Source organism: Anser cygnoides, chromosome Z (assembly GCF_040182565.1).
Source record: "Anser cygnoides isolate HZ-2024a breed goose chromosome Z, Taihu_goose_T2T_genome, whole genome shotgun sequence".
NCBI lineage: Eukaryota > Metazoa > Chordata > Aves > Anseriformes > Anatidae > Anser > Anser cygnoides.
Genome location: NC_089912.1, coordinates 25,512,533 through 25,527,913, shown reverse-complemented (window position 1 = coordinate 25,527,913; position 15,381 = coordinate 25,512,533). Strand labels below are relative to the sequence as shown.

General features: G+C 35.1%; 1 protein-coding gene across 9 annotated transcripts in view; it reads right to left on the bottom strand.

Moving 5' to 3' along the window:
• Positions 1-15,381, bottom strand: part of PAM (peptidylglycine alpha-amidating monooxygenase) — a 140,829-nt gene that overhangs the window by 85,430 nt on the left and 40,018 nt on the right. For all 9 annotated transcript variants that reach the window (XM_048050217.2, XM_048050219.2, XM_048050218.2 and 6 more), the window contains one exon: positions 48-560. In XM_048050217.2, coding sequence (XP_047906174.1) covers positions 48-139 — 92 coding nt within the window. In that variant the 5' untranslated portion in view covers positions 140-560. The remainder of the gene's footprint in view (positions 1-47; positions 561-15,381) is intronic.

The following is a 15,381-nucleotide window of genomic DNA, read 5'->3' as shown; positions in this document are numbered from 1 at the left end:
CCTAAGAAACATGCATTCAACACACAGGGTCTTCCTGCATAACCCACCTCTTGAAAACAGAAAGTGGGCCTCTGAAACCCAAGCAGTTGTTTTGGGAAACAAGAAACAGTATGAGCAGGTTGTTAACGAGGCCAGCCATGTCCACCCTGCTGTTCCTGGCCCGATTAAGGGAGCAGAAAAAGGGCAGTGCAGCTCGATCAGCTGTGATCCTGACAATTAGACAGCAGCAGCAGCATCAATTCACTACTTCATTATTATGTGCTCTGCAGGCATCCTCCAGCTTCTGACAGACCATCTGTCTTGGAAAGTGATGAACTGTAAATCTGGAAAGTGGATGACGCTATGTTGTCTTTATTATTAGCTGTAAAAATCTGTTGAAGGGTCTTCCCTTGGAGATTGATGACACCGTGCCTTCGTCCACTTAAGGAGCTGAAACGAAGTAGCACTCCTGATGCTTTCTCCCCAGGTTGTGCAGTTAAATCTGCATGTTCCTTATCAGTCCTCGGTGCCAGAGACTCCCAGTGGCATCACAGAAACCAGCGTCAGTCATCTTTCAGAACCTGTAAAAATAGAAGCAGATAAAGGATGACTAACACATGACAGCATTAGTCCTTAGCAAATCCCCATTGAGGATTTTTGACACATTAGGAAGTACTTTCACAAGACAGCCCAACCCAGTGAAGAATGCTCCACGTCTGTTGATTCCTCCTTTTCCTCCCCCCTCCTCCATACAGAATCCAGAACTGATACATTCAATATTGATGCACAGAACTCACTCTGGAACACATTTTACATAGTTGGAAAAATCCCCAAGAAAACATTAACGGGCAAAAGGCAAAATTTGGAGCATTTCGTAAATGTTCTATTAGCAGCTAAAAAAGCCAAACACTGATACAGCAAGAACCAAGATCTACAAATGTTATCAACTATCGCTAAATGTTTTTGCATTTATAGCAGGCTGGGATAATGTTTTATTTTTAATACAACTGTACTATACCATTATGTCATTAATGTATCTGCTTCTTGTATACTGTAGTTATTATTTTCATCCATTTCAGATAATTGATACTAACAAATTATTTCCAGAAATACTAAAACAAGAACTATTGAGATCAGAGTGCTTTATGTTACTTGAATACTATTTCTAAATTTTTCTCTTACGGTTATTTCAGCTTAAGCCATTACTCTCCTCATTACTTTAATTAACTTCAACTGCCTTTATCTCCCTACTTTAGTTGATTACACACTCAATTTCAAAAATTTAAAAGGAGTTTATAAGTATGTTAGAGAGTTATAGTGTGTGTTACTGAGAATATATACAAATGGTTGAGGGTATTTTTGAGCATTACAACTCCAGCAGAATAAAAATTTCAAGTCATAAATAAAACCAATCTTTAAAATGTATTATTTAGTAATTCTTTAAAAATAAATATTAAACACAAAACCAACATAAATAAAAAGAAAACTACCTTCCAGGCCCTGAAAAACATGGTCAAAATATTGCTATAAGGATAAAGAAGCAAAAAAGGGTTCTGAAATGAATTGCTGTTTCAAGAAAAATCACTTCCATCTCAGGGCATACTCACTGAAAAGGCTTCTAAAAGTGCTTATGGATAGACTAAAATCCATGCTGGCAACTTGCCTGAAGTTTAGCAGCTACACTGCTTTTGCACTGAACAATATTTAAGAGATAACAATTTAAAAACTTTATTAAATTAACCATTATTAAACTTGAATCTATTCTTCACTGAAGAATGACACAAAAGATTCCATCACAACTAAAAATAGACTTCATCTTAGATTTCGGCTTGCCAAAAACATGCCAAACCTGTCTAAAATTCATGCAAGCAATGAAACGAGACTAATTCTTTTTGTTTATATAAATTCTCATGTCTTCTTTTCTGTGATCTTCATCATGACTAGCGAACTATGGAAAACTGCAGAACATGTCAAGGATTGCACTAAGATGAAAACTGAACATTATTTAGAAAAAAAGAGTGAGATATGCTTCACAAAAAGTAGACAACTATAGAGATGGAGGACTTAATTACTTTTAATCTTGAAGGCCTGATTATACAACAATAACTGAGCACCATCTTTGCAAGTCACTTGACTGAAGTTCTAGTATAGCTTCAGCACATACTCAAGAAAGGAAAACTGGTCATCATGGACAGAAAAAAAACAAACACACACTTATGACCTTTTCATAGAACCACACACACACAAAATTATTTCTTATCAAAACTGAAAATTACATTACACTTACACTCCTAACCATGAGGCTCAAATCCAAAACAGAACAAGAAATGGGAGCACTTTGCAGAACTTGATGCATTTTTTCTTGTACGTTAAAAAATGAATATCGATGTATTACAAACCAATATTCTTTGATTGTTTTGTTCCTATGTGGCAGTTTTTATCGTGTAGATTTTCATCAGTATATTAGATATTGTTTTCTTCTGTATTAATTGTGAGCATAAAATGGTTAAAAAAGTTAATGTTTCCCTAGATATATCTACCCAACTTTTCAGTTATTTAACTTATTGTTTGATTAAAAGATTTGCAAAGTTGAATGGCTGAATAAACCTGAAGGTTTAAAAGTCTACTTAACACATTTGCTAAAGACTAACAAAGTAGGTGGTGCTGGTGCCTTTTTTTAAATCATATTATTCAAGAAATTATGTCTTCTTTCTCAGAACTTACTGTAAGTTCATTTGACAAGCAAGAGCTGTGAAGAAAACAGGCAGAGGAATACATTGGATTTTAACACACGGTTACAATGTTCTAACTTAATTTTCTGGAATGCGAAAAGATACTTTCCAGTGACTAGAAATAAACATTTTTTCAGCTTTAATAAGTCTGAGATTGTTTATACCAAGTCTGTTACAAACATCTACCTGGTATATGAATTAATAAAAGCAAGCTACTGTGAAACCTGATCATTTAGTGTCCTCCCTCATCCCAAATATGAGTTTCTTTACAGCAGCTTTCAATGTTGTCCACAGAGTTAAACACGGTAATAGTGAAAATGACCAGAATACATCTTAATATTGCAGCAAACTGCCTGATGACTCATACATAGCTTTTAGAACACTGATCACTGACAAAAAAAGGGAATAAAAGGAATAATACTCTGGAATTATCTAACAAAACAATGAAATCTCTAGTGAGATGAATACATGTATACTTAACATCTGTATATTTTTGTTAAAAAATGGGCCAACTTCTTCTACAAGCTTTGTTATCACCTACAGTTTCATCAGCTACATGGATATGACATGGATAAAAATTTAATGCATCTGGTACTTAATATTAGGCTCTCACACAACTTAATTTTGCATCTGGGGACAAGATGAAGAAAAAAAGGAAACTAACTTGAAGAGATGTTAATCTAATTTTAGATATGATGCAATAAGCAAGAATGCCAGACAACAAGGGAAAAACTGAGGATGAGAGATTGAATAATAAGATTACACGGTTACTTAGGTTCATTACGTGGACATCCTGATGCTACAGTTCTGCTTTCAATTTGGAGTAAGAGAACCCAAGGGAACAGGAAAAAAAGTGAAGTAAAAAAGATGTAATTAATAACAAAGACCAGAGTAAAAGGAGAGAAAGGGAGATGAAAATTAGCTCGAGCAACATAAGCATGATATTCTAACCCTCACACCCCCCTCAGACACTATAGAGGACAGATATATTAAAAAAAGGGAACACAGAAAAAATAAAGTATACAACAGCAACTAGCAGGAAGACATCTTACTGAACAAGCTGAAGAAAATCAGAAAAAAGTGGCCAAGAAGCTGGAATTCAAAATACAACTGAAAATAGCACACAAAATAAAAGTAACAATTTTTCAATGTGATTTCATAAAAAACTGAACAGTGAAACTTTCTGTTAAAGAGTACTAATTAAAAAGAGTACTAATTAAATGACCGATTTCCAAAAGGAACTACTGATGGAGAAAGCTTTGCATTAATCACAGTTTCACGAAGTATGCTATAATAATTTTTTGTTCTATATATTTTATGCTATAATAATTTTTTGTTCTCAGTTTCATCATTAGAACATTTTACAAACAGTAGAAAGTGAACATGCCACAAGCAAAAGCCTCATCTTCAACCACCACTACCACCAAAGGAAAAAAAAAAAAGTGGTCAACACTAAAAAGTCTTGATCCAAAGGTTCATCAAGGGCATTAATTTCTCTTAGATGAATCTTGTTTCATGTTCCTCATGCACTGAAATTTCAGTTCCTCATGGAACTGAGCATGGACAACATGATTTCTGTCTTCAGCTATAGCACGGAGTCAGTGTTTTATCTTTGACTAAGTATCAAGCTTAAACAACTCAGCTTTGCCATCTTTAGATCACAAATAAGTATATTTTGCAACCTCTGTTGTCAAAAATGAGGTTAAAATTAATGTGTGCAAAATAATTTTTGAACACTTGTCTGAAAATGCATATCATGAAAATGCATATTTGATGAGAAGCATCCATTTGCTGACATCCTCATAAAAGAGGATTTTGTTTATTTATTAAATTTTGCAACTTCTAGCATGTGTTGTTTTAGAACTGGGATAACTATGACAGTGGACAATTTTGATTCTCCAAAACTCAAGAGTGTGCCACTGAGACATTTATGTATTGCCTACTTTTGTCAAGAGGACATCCTAGCTCTTCATGAAATAATTACTTAACACCAAGAAGGTATCTGACAGTTAGATATACAGGCATGCTGCTGTACCTCAGGTATACAAATAAGAGCGCCAGTTCAACAAACAAACTGCAACTATGCCACTTCATTGAAGCATTTTGTTTCTTTCTTTGTTATTTATTTATTTATTTGCTATTACACAGCAGAATCAGTATGTTGTGGGATCAGCTTTGGTCACATTCATTACTGCACTGACTGCTGCCACTCACAACACTTCGGTCAAAGATGCGTACAAAAAACGTTTGGCATGACACTGTCAAACTATCCCTTCTCAACAGAACCTAAAACACCAACGAAAGCAGTCAGATACAGGGGAGACGGGAGAGCTGTTGTCAGCAACATGCATACATATGCAGATGACCCAAAAGTGCCTGAGTGTTGTGGTGCCATCCAGAGGGACCTGGACAGGCTGTGAAATGGACTGAGAAACCTCAGGACCAGCAAGGGGACATGCAAAGTCCTGCAAAGTTGCCTTACACTCATTTTCAGGTGCAGAACAAGACCTAGGGGTCACCCTTGTGGACACCACGTTGAGTATGTTAGTTAAATGTGGTAGATTCATCTGCCTCAATCACCTTTGCAGTAAGATTTGAGAGAAATACATGGCAGGTGAAGGGGATGATGAGTTTTAACTATGAAAGTTCTACCATTCCCTTTGATACAAAAATAAGGGCACCACGAACAGATGGTGCCAAGGATTTTCTCTGTGGATTTTGGCAGAGAAAGATGAAAAGTTTCTCTGCCAAAGTGAGGTCTCTTGGTTACTTTTACAACTCCAATGTTGTAAACAGGGGAATGAATGGGTAAGATGGTGGCCAGAAGCACAGAAAAGTCTTCCCCAGATAAGCTGGTTTTACAGTTCATAGTTCTTTGGAAAACAATGAATTCATGATTACAGAAAACACATAGCTTTTAATGTTATGTAGGTCAGCTAAATGTAGCCCTGTATTTAGAGATTTTTTTTTTAAATACATACAAAACCAAAAAAATATTCTTGACTTCTATGTCATATTTTACTAAACTTTTAGAATAAGTAACACACCAGCTTAAAAACCTTTTTAATGTTTTGAGATGTTGTTTTTGTGCAGAAATTTTACTTTCATTGAAACAACTCACCTTTAAATAGCTTTACAGGAAAATATTTAGAGCATGATTGTAAATCATCCAAAAAAACTAAGGAGCTTCCTATAGTAGAAGCTGCTGCTGCAAACTAGACTTCATTGGACTGTTCCTCCAAAAAAACGAAGATGAACTTCCACCATAACCCAAACACCATTGTACCTGTAGGCTGCCTTATGTTTGCTTCCTCCTCTTGCTCTGGAGTGGTTCATCAAGCTGATGCCCTCCTCATCCCACCCCAGCAGAGCGCTACTCTTCCATCCAACCGACCAGCCAGCGTGCCAGTCTGCACTGCTGTACGTCTGTCTGTCAGTAAAGAAATGGTGCGAGCACGCAGATGGAAAGTATCCCATTTCAGCAGCAGTCCAAACTGGATTAGGTGTAACAAAATTCTCATTTTAAAAATCGTTTATCTTCATGAGTAGTCTCATATAGTTGGCCTCTTGGTTTAATTTAGATTTTGCAAATTTTTACCTTCTGCTGCCAAAACCTTTTGCAGATATGGATACCAAAGGAAAAACAAACAAACAAACAAAAACCCTACTATTGTTTTTATGAAAAACCTTTTCTACAGTTTGATCAGCTGAGCATAACTATGGGGCATATTTTTAAAATAAATGTTCGTGATGACAAGAAATCTACTGTTCATTCCATGGGAAGAAATACAGCATTTATACTTTGGATGAAGAACTGTAACTTGAATTTTCTTCTACATATTGCAGCAATTTAATTGGATGCTTTCTAAATGGATTACTCTGCATGCTTTCAGAATGTACTTAATGTGGAAAATAAGTTTTTTTTTCCTCTTTTTGACTGTAAGTATTAAATGAAAATTCACACAAAAGTGCAAAAGAAAAAAAAAAAAAGAGAGACTGCCTGAATACCTACATTCATTTTGAGGGATTTTACTGATCTGTTAGCATTTTTGTTGGCGTCCTATTGAGAAATGAGTTCCACTTACAATATGAAAACAACCTATCTTTACCAAGAAAAATCCTTGCAATTTACTGACATTTCAGTAGGTATAGAGAGTTTTACCTACTGGACAGCTTTCTTTTGAGATTAATTGAAGCTTTCTGCAGCAAAGGGATAGAGGATAAGAAACTGTCATTTACACTCTGCCTTTCACTTTTGGAGATCAACAGGTTGACAATACAATTTGTAGGTTCTTAACTGCTATAAAGAGCAAGAATCTCAAAAATATCATAAACCCCATCAGCCAAACCATAAGCAAACCCTTCTTAGGGAACAATAAAGGAAACGTTCAAATCATACTTAGTAGGCTACATGTGCAGCAAAAGAGGTCACAGAAATTAAAAATAAAAGCAGGTATAAAAAACAATAGGGCTGTAAGATGTGCTTATGCAAAGAAAGAACACGGACATTATTTCCAGGAGGGTTAGGTTTATTATTCTCTGCTAATTTATAAGATATGATGACATTAGAAACAGACTCGTAATTCTTCTGCAAGCATCTCTTGATGCTTGCAGAAGCATCCATGAGGAAAACCAGACAAACCAAGAGAAGCAAAAATTTAATTTACTGTCTAACATTTCTTCCCTCATTATTTTAAGATTCATGCAGCACGTTTAAATCAATAGTTAAATGACGTTGGCAAGCACAGATGTTTAAACTACATTCCTGTTTCATCCTTGACATGGATGGACAGCATCTACGTGCATAACTAAGACAGAATAGAAGCTTCCTGGAAAAGGAGTCACAGTGACAAAGCCAAAAACACACATACTGAAAGTATCAGAAAAAATTATGTTGAATTTCTTATTTATAAAAAATGATTTATCAGAAGTGTTTTTTACACTGTAGAAGATGATAAAATAAGGAATTTTGTAACAAGAGAAATCCCACTAAGGTGTTCAACGACAGCCAGTAACAGACAAGAGGAGAATGCTAAAATATTGTGAAAGCTGAGCAAGCTAAACAGTGAAATTACAATTCTGTACCAAACACAATTGTTTTGTGATGCAAACTGTCAGAATGGCTGCCACCAAAGGCTCTGGGTCTGCCCACAGCTGTTGTCATGAGCTCCTCGAGGACAACTGAAAGGAGCAGACTTCAAAGTCCAGACAGCTCTGATTAAAAAAATATTTAACTGCTGTTTCACAGAGATCTTACAGAGCAGCTCTTGCTTGGGATTTGCTTAGCTGCCAACACGTAGATCTGCCTCACCAACCATATTTTCCCCTTTCCCAAAGTTTCTGAGCCTTATGCATTGTTACCATGTTCTTTTCTCCAAACAAGATTTCACCTATGCTAGAAACTTGCTAAAGAAAAACCAAGAAAAGATAAAAATGACAAATACTACTTCTCAAAATGATGAAAAAAGTTAATTATGATATCACTCAGGTGTGAGACAAATTTCTGAAAAGAAGGAAACAACATTACATAAACTACAGGTACGCATTGGTATGTTTCAGACCAAAATAAAACTAATTCTCTTGGAATTTATTCATTTTCTCCATCACCACACCGTAAACTATTAGGTATAAACTTGTTTAAGAACAAAAGATTGTACCTTTGCTACAGAGATATGTACCACCACAAAAAAATCATTTCCTGCTCACATTAACGTATAAATATCCTGGCATTACTAACGTGTGAGAAGATTTCAAGCAGGAGGTCATTTTTATAACCCGATTTTTCATTCTTCCACATCCACAGACAGAAAACACCATAGTAAAACATCAGTAAAGTTGCACATCTTTTTAGAAATTCTTATAATGAAAGGCTTTTATTTTTTTCTTACCTTATACAACTAATTAGCAACTATCCAGTTTCTAAGTCAATAGTCCTTAATAAAGTGATACTAAAGTCTCTTATAATTCTGAAATATCTGCTGGTGAAACTGCTTGAAACACTCTAATAAACGGTGAGATGCAAGAAGTCCTTTCCTTCCTGTGGGAGTCATGCCTTCTCAGAAGCTTGAAGACCAAAGAGAGTACATTTAAAATGGTCATTCTGCATTTCAATGGCATTTGAAATGCATTTTATTTCACAATAAACCACCTTGTAAACCTTCCGCTTTGACCAACCACCAAAATAAGAAAAGTTCTCTTGTCAAGGAAGATCAATGCTTTTCACTGAAAGATGACACCTTTGCTAAATACTAATTTCATATTCTGAAAAAAATAACAAGTTGGATGGTACTAATTACTTGCTTAAAAGGGAAAACACTTGAGAAGCTTCCTACTTCATTTTAATATCTAGATCACTATCAGTAACAAACGCAATAACGATAAAGGTTCACTGAAGTGTCCTTTGTTTTCCCTTTGCTGTAGAAGAAAAAAAAAAAAGAAATTTACTAAAGGCAGGATGTTTTACAGAATTTCGATTAGCCTCCAAGGATAAAACAAATGAGAGATCATGAGGAATGTTTAAGTTGAATTACGCTTTACAGATGAATGAATTAAATTAATTGCATGTTCCTTCACTAAAAAGGACTTCAAAACATGCTCACTGAGTTCCTCATATATATATATATACGCACTCATATAGGAACAAAAGCAACATTTTTTTTCGGTGACAATGTGTAGGATTTTGTCAGCATAGCTATTTGGTGTGTTTCAAAGGGCCTCGTTCCAACCACTGCCCTGTGAGTTTGCCGCACAAGAAGGCAGCAGGCCCTGGGAGCATCTTCTAGCAGGATATTTCATTTGAGAGACACCAAGGGAAGAGGGCTGATGGTATTCCACCCCCACCCCAAACAAACAAACAAAAAACCAACGCAACCAAACAAAACAATGTTTTTTTTTCTTGTGCTGTATCAGGACACTCTTAACTGTGTTCTACTACAGATTAGAACCTGGAAAGTGCTCCCACAGATCCAACCTAAGTGACACAGTCAAACTGCAATTTACAGCATTTTTTCTTCATTAAAATCACAAGCTACTTAGATTTGCAATAGACTCTCACAAACTTTTTTGAAATATTTTCATTAATTTATCTTATAGTCTTTCCTTGTTCCAAAAAGCTCAGATAGTAACACCTCTTAATTAAAGAAATGATAATGAAAAGAGTGGAAGTCACTGTATCTAATTCAATTTATCATTAGTTAACTGAGCAAGATAAGATGCAAACAAAAAACAGTTAAATGAATTCTCTTACAGTTCCTTTTTTATGGCACAAACTTTTTCCTAATGTGTATATATATGTATATATTTACAACTAGCACCAATGGAAATGAAAATAATAATTCTGCAGTCATCAAAAATGGTTGGAAATCTGGTAATAGGAAGTAACTTCAGTTTTTCAGTATCAAAAATGTAATAAAACTAATTAACAAGGTTGTTTTATTGAACACAATAAAATAGATCAGTATTTCAGCTGAACACAATATTAAGTGGAATTTTTAAAGAGCAAAAAGAAAATTAAGAAGATGAATTGCCTGTGATTACACAAGCAGCAGGCTTTTCTACGAACTGTCTACATAGATGGGAGTTGTATAGGATATAAATGGATAATCAAGTAGCCCAAGTTTCTTTGGTAGAAGTCACCACTGCATATGGGAAAGCAAGAGAGGTTCACATGAGAAGACAGAAGAAAAACAGAGCAGAAGGAGAAAGGAAGAGTAAAGAAAAAAAGCAGAAACCAAAACCAATGTGAGAAACAAATACTAAGAACCTACTAGGCTCTGTTACGCTGGAAGAGTCAGTATCTATTCTTTTTAAGCAAAGACCAAGTCAGATGAAATAATTATCTCCTGTTAAAGCCTAATCAAATTTAACAGAACGAATTCATGTTCAGAAAAGGTCAAGCCTTCCACATAAAAATAAGTTTGTGTAATAGGTATCTGTTGTTAAGAATGATGTCTGAAACCATGCACTCGAGGTTGCAATAATAGTGCTTTAAAAAGGCATCCATAATACAACAAACCTGCCACAATAAAGGGGGAAATGCATTTACTATAGAACCAAGTCTCATGAAAATTATTCAATCCCAGAAAACAGTAGCTATCAGTTACATGGAAAACATACAGGTTGATCCAAAGAGTTGATGCTTAGAATTAGTAAAATGCAAAAGACTGTACCAATCTTAGCATATATACGCAGAGATTACATTAAAAATTTTCCTGCCTTAACTGTGGCAAGGTTCAGTATGAACTGTATCAAGTAGGAAAGAGAAGGCATTAGGAATACTGTATACTAATTTAAAAAAATAAAATCAGTGAACAGTAAAGTAGTTAGAATCAGGTGAGGGGAAAGAAAAAATGCATATCAAAATAAAGCTCCCCTTTATGTCTGTGCAAATGTTGGGCAATATTCCAACTGTCACCCAACTTGATAACTTAATGGGTAACATTAGCAAAAGCTACTCTCAATAACATGTATTTTGTCTTTGTATGAAATGTTGTAAGAAGCAAAAGGAAATTAGCTGCAATTTGCCTTGAGAGAGAGTATAAATGGTGGTGAAGTTTATGACTGATACTTTTTTTCTGTATTTGGTGTCTCAGTCAAGCAAAATAAGGCAAAACAGATATAAGCTTTGGGGAAAGCGGGGCGGGGGGGGGGGGGGGGGGGGACCATTTTAGTCCAGTAACTCTATTGTCTATCTTAGCTCCTGCAGCAGTCAATTTGTCTTAGGAGGATGGGCATTTTTAATTCACGTTTCTTTTTCTTTCTTTATTTGTTCAGACAAAGCATATATAGGCATCAGGGAAGACTCATGTACACTTCCTCTCCACTTAATAAACTATTCAAATAATTATTTATTACATACCTGAGATCAACAGTACATGCAGTTTTAAAAGCTTACTGAAGTACTGGTTACTCCGAACTGTGAGTAGCATTAGCTTACATTTATTTTCAAAATCATGGCTGACATTTAAAATAATCCTATAATTAGACTTTATGCTAACAGCCACGGGTCATACCAATTTTTTCTCTTCCAGAGTCTGCTCACTAATTTCATAGACAACAAGTTACCTTAAGGATAACCAGAACTAATTCATTATTGCTAGTGTACTTACAGCATGCAATTAAGAAGCAAACTTATCCTTGATCAAATGAGCAGAAATCAGATACCTTTGAACACACAAGAAGGAGTAAGAGTTTACCACTGAAGTAAAGTCTTTCACGTATCAAGAGTAGGTCCTTGTGAGTGCCAAAATTAAAGATATACTCTCTCTTTTAAAGATCTGGCCTCTGCTGTCTGATGGAGCAAGCAAACGCTCTAAACCTAAAAAAAAAATATTAGCTTCCTTATTAGAAAAATAAAGAGAACATTTTAATAACTAATCTGTGAATATGCACACATTCTTTTAGTTAAATTCTGAACCATGAAAAAAATTCATGACTATCTAATGTCACAATATAACGCATCATAATATTTCTAATGAATGAGTGTTAACAAACGAGCTCTTGCTGTAAAAGGCAGACAACTGCACACTGCTTGAAGTACAGAACTGCTGTACAGGGGAGAACAAATCCAGAAAGCACATACAAAGCTGTACTGTGCCAATTCTGCTCAACAACGTTCAAGAGCAACTTAATTTTTCATATAATTGAAATTCAGGTTTAGTAGGTATACACACAGATGTATAGTGCCACTATCAAAATCCTCAAGCTCTGTGTTTTCTGATTAGGGCAGGATGCCTGTGATTTAAGAATGATTCACTCTAATAAAAAAGAAAACGAAGGACAGAAGATTTACCTTGTCCTTACTGATTTCAACAATTAATTGAGAAGCACTTCTGCTTGTACAGAATATAAGAATTCAAGTAGAGCTGTAAGGAAATCTCTTCAGCTTTAAAGAAAGGACTCAGTGTTTTGGCTCAGTAAAGGTCTCATTGTTTATGGCCACTCTTACAGACCATATATTGGTATTGCAAGGAATTTCCCCTCACCTCTCACTCAATATGACACTGGCAAAAGCTGCAGTTTGGTAGTTAAATACAAAGTTTAACCTATTTTTGTATAAAAAGATTACCTGATAATCACTGTATGTATGTATTTTACACTGTTTGCCTTTTTCTTCAGAACTCAATCTATCTCCTGTCCTATTCCATTTGTCAGGTGATTATTTTGTTTCTTGGAGAGCAGAAATTAAACAGCTGGTTTTATCAGTGACTTATCATGTCAAAACACTGTCTTTTATTAAGCACCATGTAATTGATTTATGCCAGCACTCCATTTTGATGCTTGTTAAGTAACAGCTGCTGTGAAAGGAGGAAGTGAACCAGAAAGGACTCAGGACCCCAGAAGTTATCAGGAGAAGATCAGTTACTGGTAGCACAGCTTGATAAACAATGGCAACAGATTAAACAAATCTGAAAGCAAGACTTTAAACACCTTTCAGTAATTTTAACAACATATGACTTCCCCTATTCTCATTCTACTTGTAGATTTCTTTTTATGAAACAGAACTAAGAATAAACTAAACAATACTATCACTTATGGCCTACAAAAAAAAAAATTACGGTACTTTCTTATTTGTCCAGCTTACCTTTCCCCTGATCAGTCCACACTTCCACTTGAGTATAGCTTAGTGTCCTTTGTCAATAAACAAATACAGAATAAAAGTAGCCAGGCAGAAACTTAAACTTTTATCCACTTTTTACCAATCTGATTTACCTTTTTTTTTATTTATTTAAATAATCTGATTTTTCTTTCAGAGTGTGAAAGCTAGGGGGCTGGAGATAGAAGAAATAAATACAATATTCTGGATATTCTGGATAAAAATAGCAGTAGAAAAGCTAGAACAACAACAACAAAAAGAGAGAAAATGTTGAGTATTCTGTTCAAAAATCCTGATTTTATCTTGCAGCGTTTTGTTGTTGTTGTTTTTGTTTGTTTTACATGTATACTACTCTGTAAAATATGAAAATGTCATTTTGTTTTCCTGCCTAAAGTCCTCCTGGGTCATGAATATGCATTTATGCAGGAAAAAGAAAAAATAAAAATCAGTATAGGGTTTTCCACAATATTCAATTAAAAAATATTTATAAAGTACTACATATTGAGCTAGTATACAACCAAAAACATCTACCTCTCAAATGCTAAGCAGAACATTATACCAATTTTTAGCATAAACATTATTTCTACTTTCAGACATACTTTTTACTCAGAAGTAAATTATTCAAGCTGAATCCCCAAAACTGAAACCCAAAAGACTTCAAAAGTGCAGTACTTGAAAGTATTCTGACTGAAATTTTTGTACTTTGCTTACAAGTCTCTTTCTAAGATTGAAGTTTTTAGGTCAGCATTAAAAATTGTTTACACAAATATTTCATTGTCCTGTTTTAAGTCTTCCTTAACCATTGATAAAAAAAAAAAAAGGAGACCTTGTTACATATTTTGGTATGAAGTATGACAATTTATACCAAATAAAAAAAAAAAAGTGCTCAGCTTGCAACAGGAAAAGCAGATCACCTACCAGCAGACTCGAGCACACTACCAGAAAGGTAGTCTGTACCTAGATCAGTTGTTGTGAAGAGCTAACATTTTCAACACCATTACTATCTCAAGTGAAGAAGCATTTTTGTGCAATGGGTTACTTTAACTGACAGTTTAATATAATACAGGTTATTTCACAGACTAATAAAATAAATAAATTAGCGAGCAAACCTAGTAAAGTGTTTTAAAAAATCTGACCACAACAGGCAGCCCATAGAAACTGGACAGCATAAACAGCGGTCACGGACAGAGTAGAAAGGGTTTAGCATTACATATTCATTCCATTTCTGAAACTTGTAACACCCATATGGAGGTATACAGCTTGGCAGAGAACACACATTACTCCAAACTCAGCTTGGAGTACACAGCTTTCCTGCACTTATCATTTGAAACTAAACTTATAATTTCTAAACTTACCATAAATCTGTCGGTTCTGCCTGAACAACCTTGCGGCACTTCAAGCTTGAAATCAAGGTACTGAAGAATCTATTGTAATAAGGCAACGATAAACTTCCAAGCCAATTATGGAAGCTAGGTGACAAGATAACAAAGACAGACAGTAATTCTGGAATTTCATAATTGACGTGGCCTTTTTAAGATGAAATCTTCAGACATCTTAAGTGTTAGAAATAGGAGCAGAACTCATACAGCTAAACCTTCATACCAGCAAGACATCATCTTCCCGTGGTTCAAATCAAATCCTACACTTTTTTACAAAATACAAACGTACAAGAGACACTAGCAGGCACCTGGTCTTTGAGCCTCACAGACTGGTATAATGACATCAGAAACTGAAACATGGGAAACGCCACGTCTGTGAGAAAGAAACTCCATGGGCTGAACTGCACTTTGTACCCAGAGACTAGGACATTGTAAACTGATTGTGAACTAAAAACAAGGAGTATTGATTTTAGATACAAACACCCTTCTGAAAATTAGGCTTCAAAACTCAATGTCAATTTTCTTTACTCAAAGCTGGATTACTGTAGCAACTACGCATGCCAGTCCAGTGAGCAGTTGCAATTTCCTTTGGTAAAATATTTTTACAACCCTCCTTGTATGCCTGTTTAATGCATTATTTAAAGTCCCATTGTTTGTGAGGAATGAAGAATTATCACACAGTGCCGTTTCTCTGCAG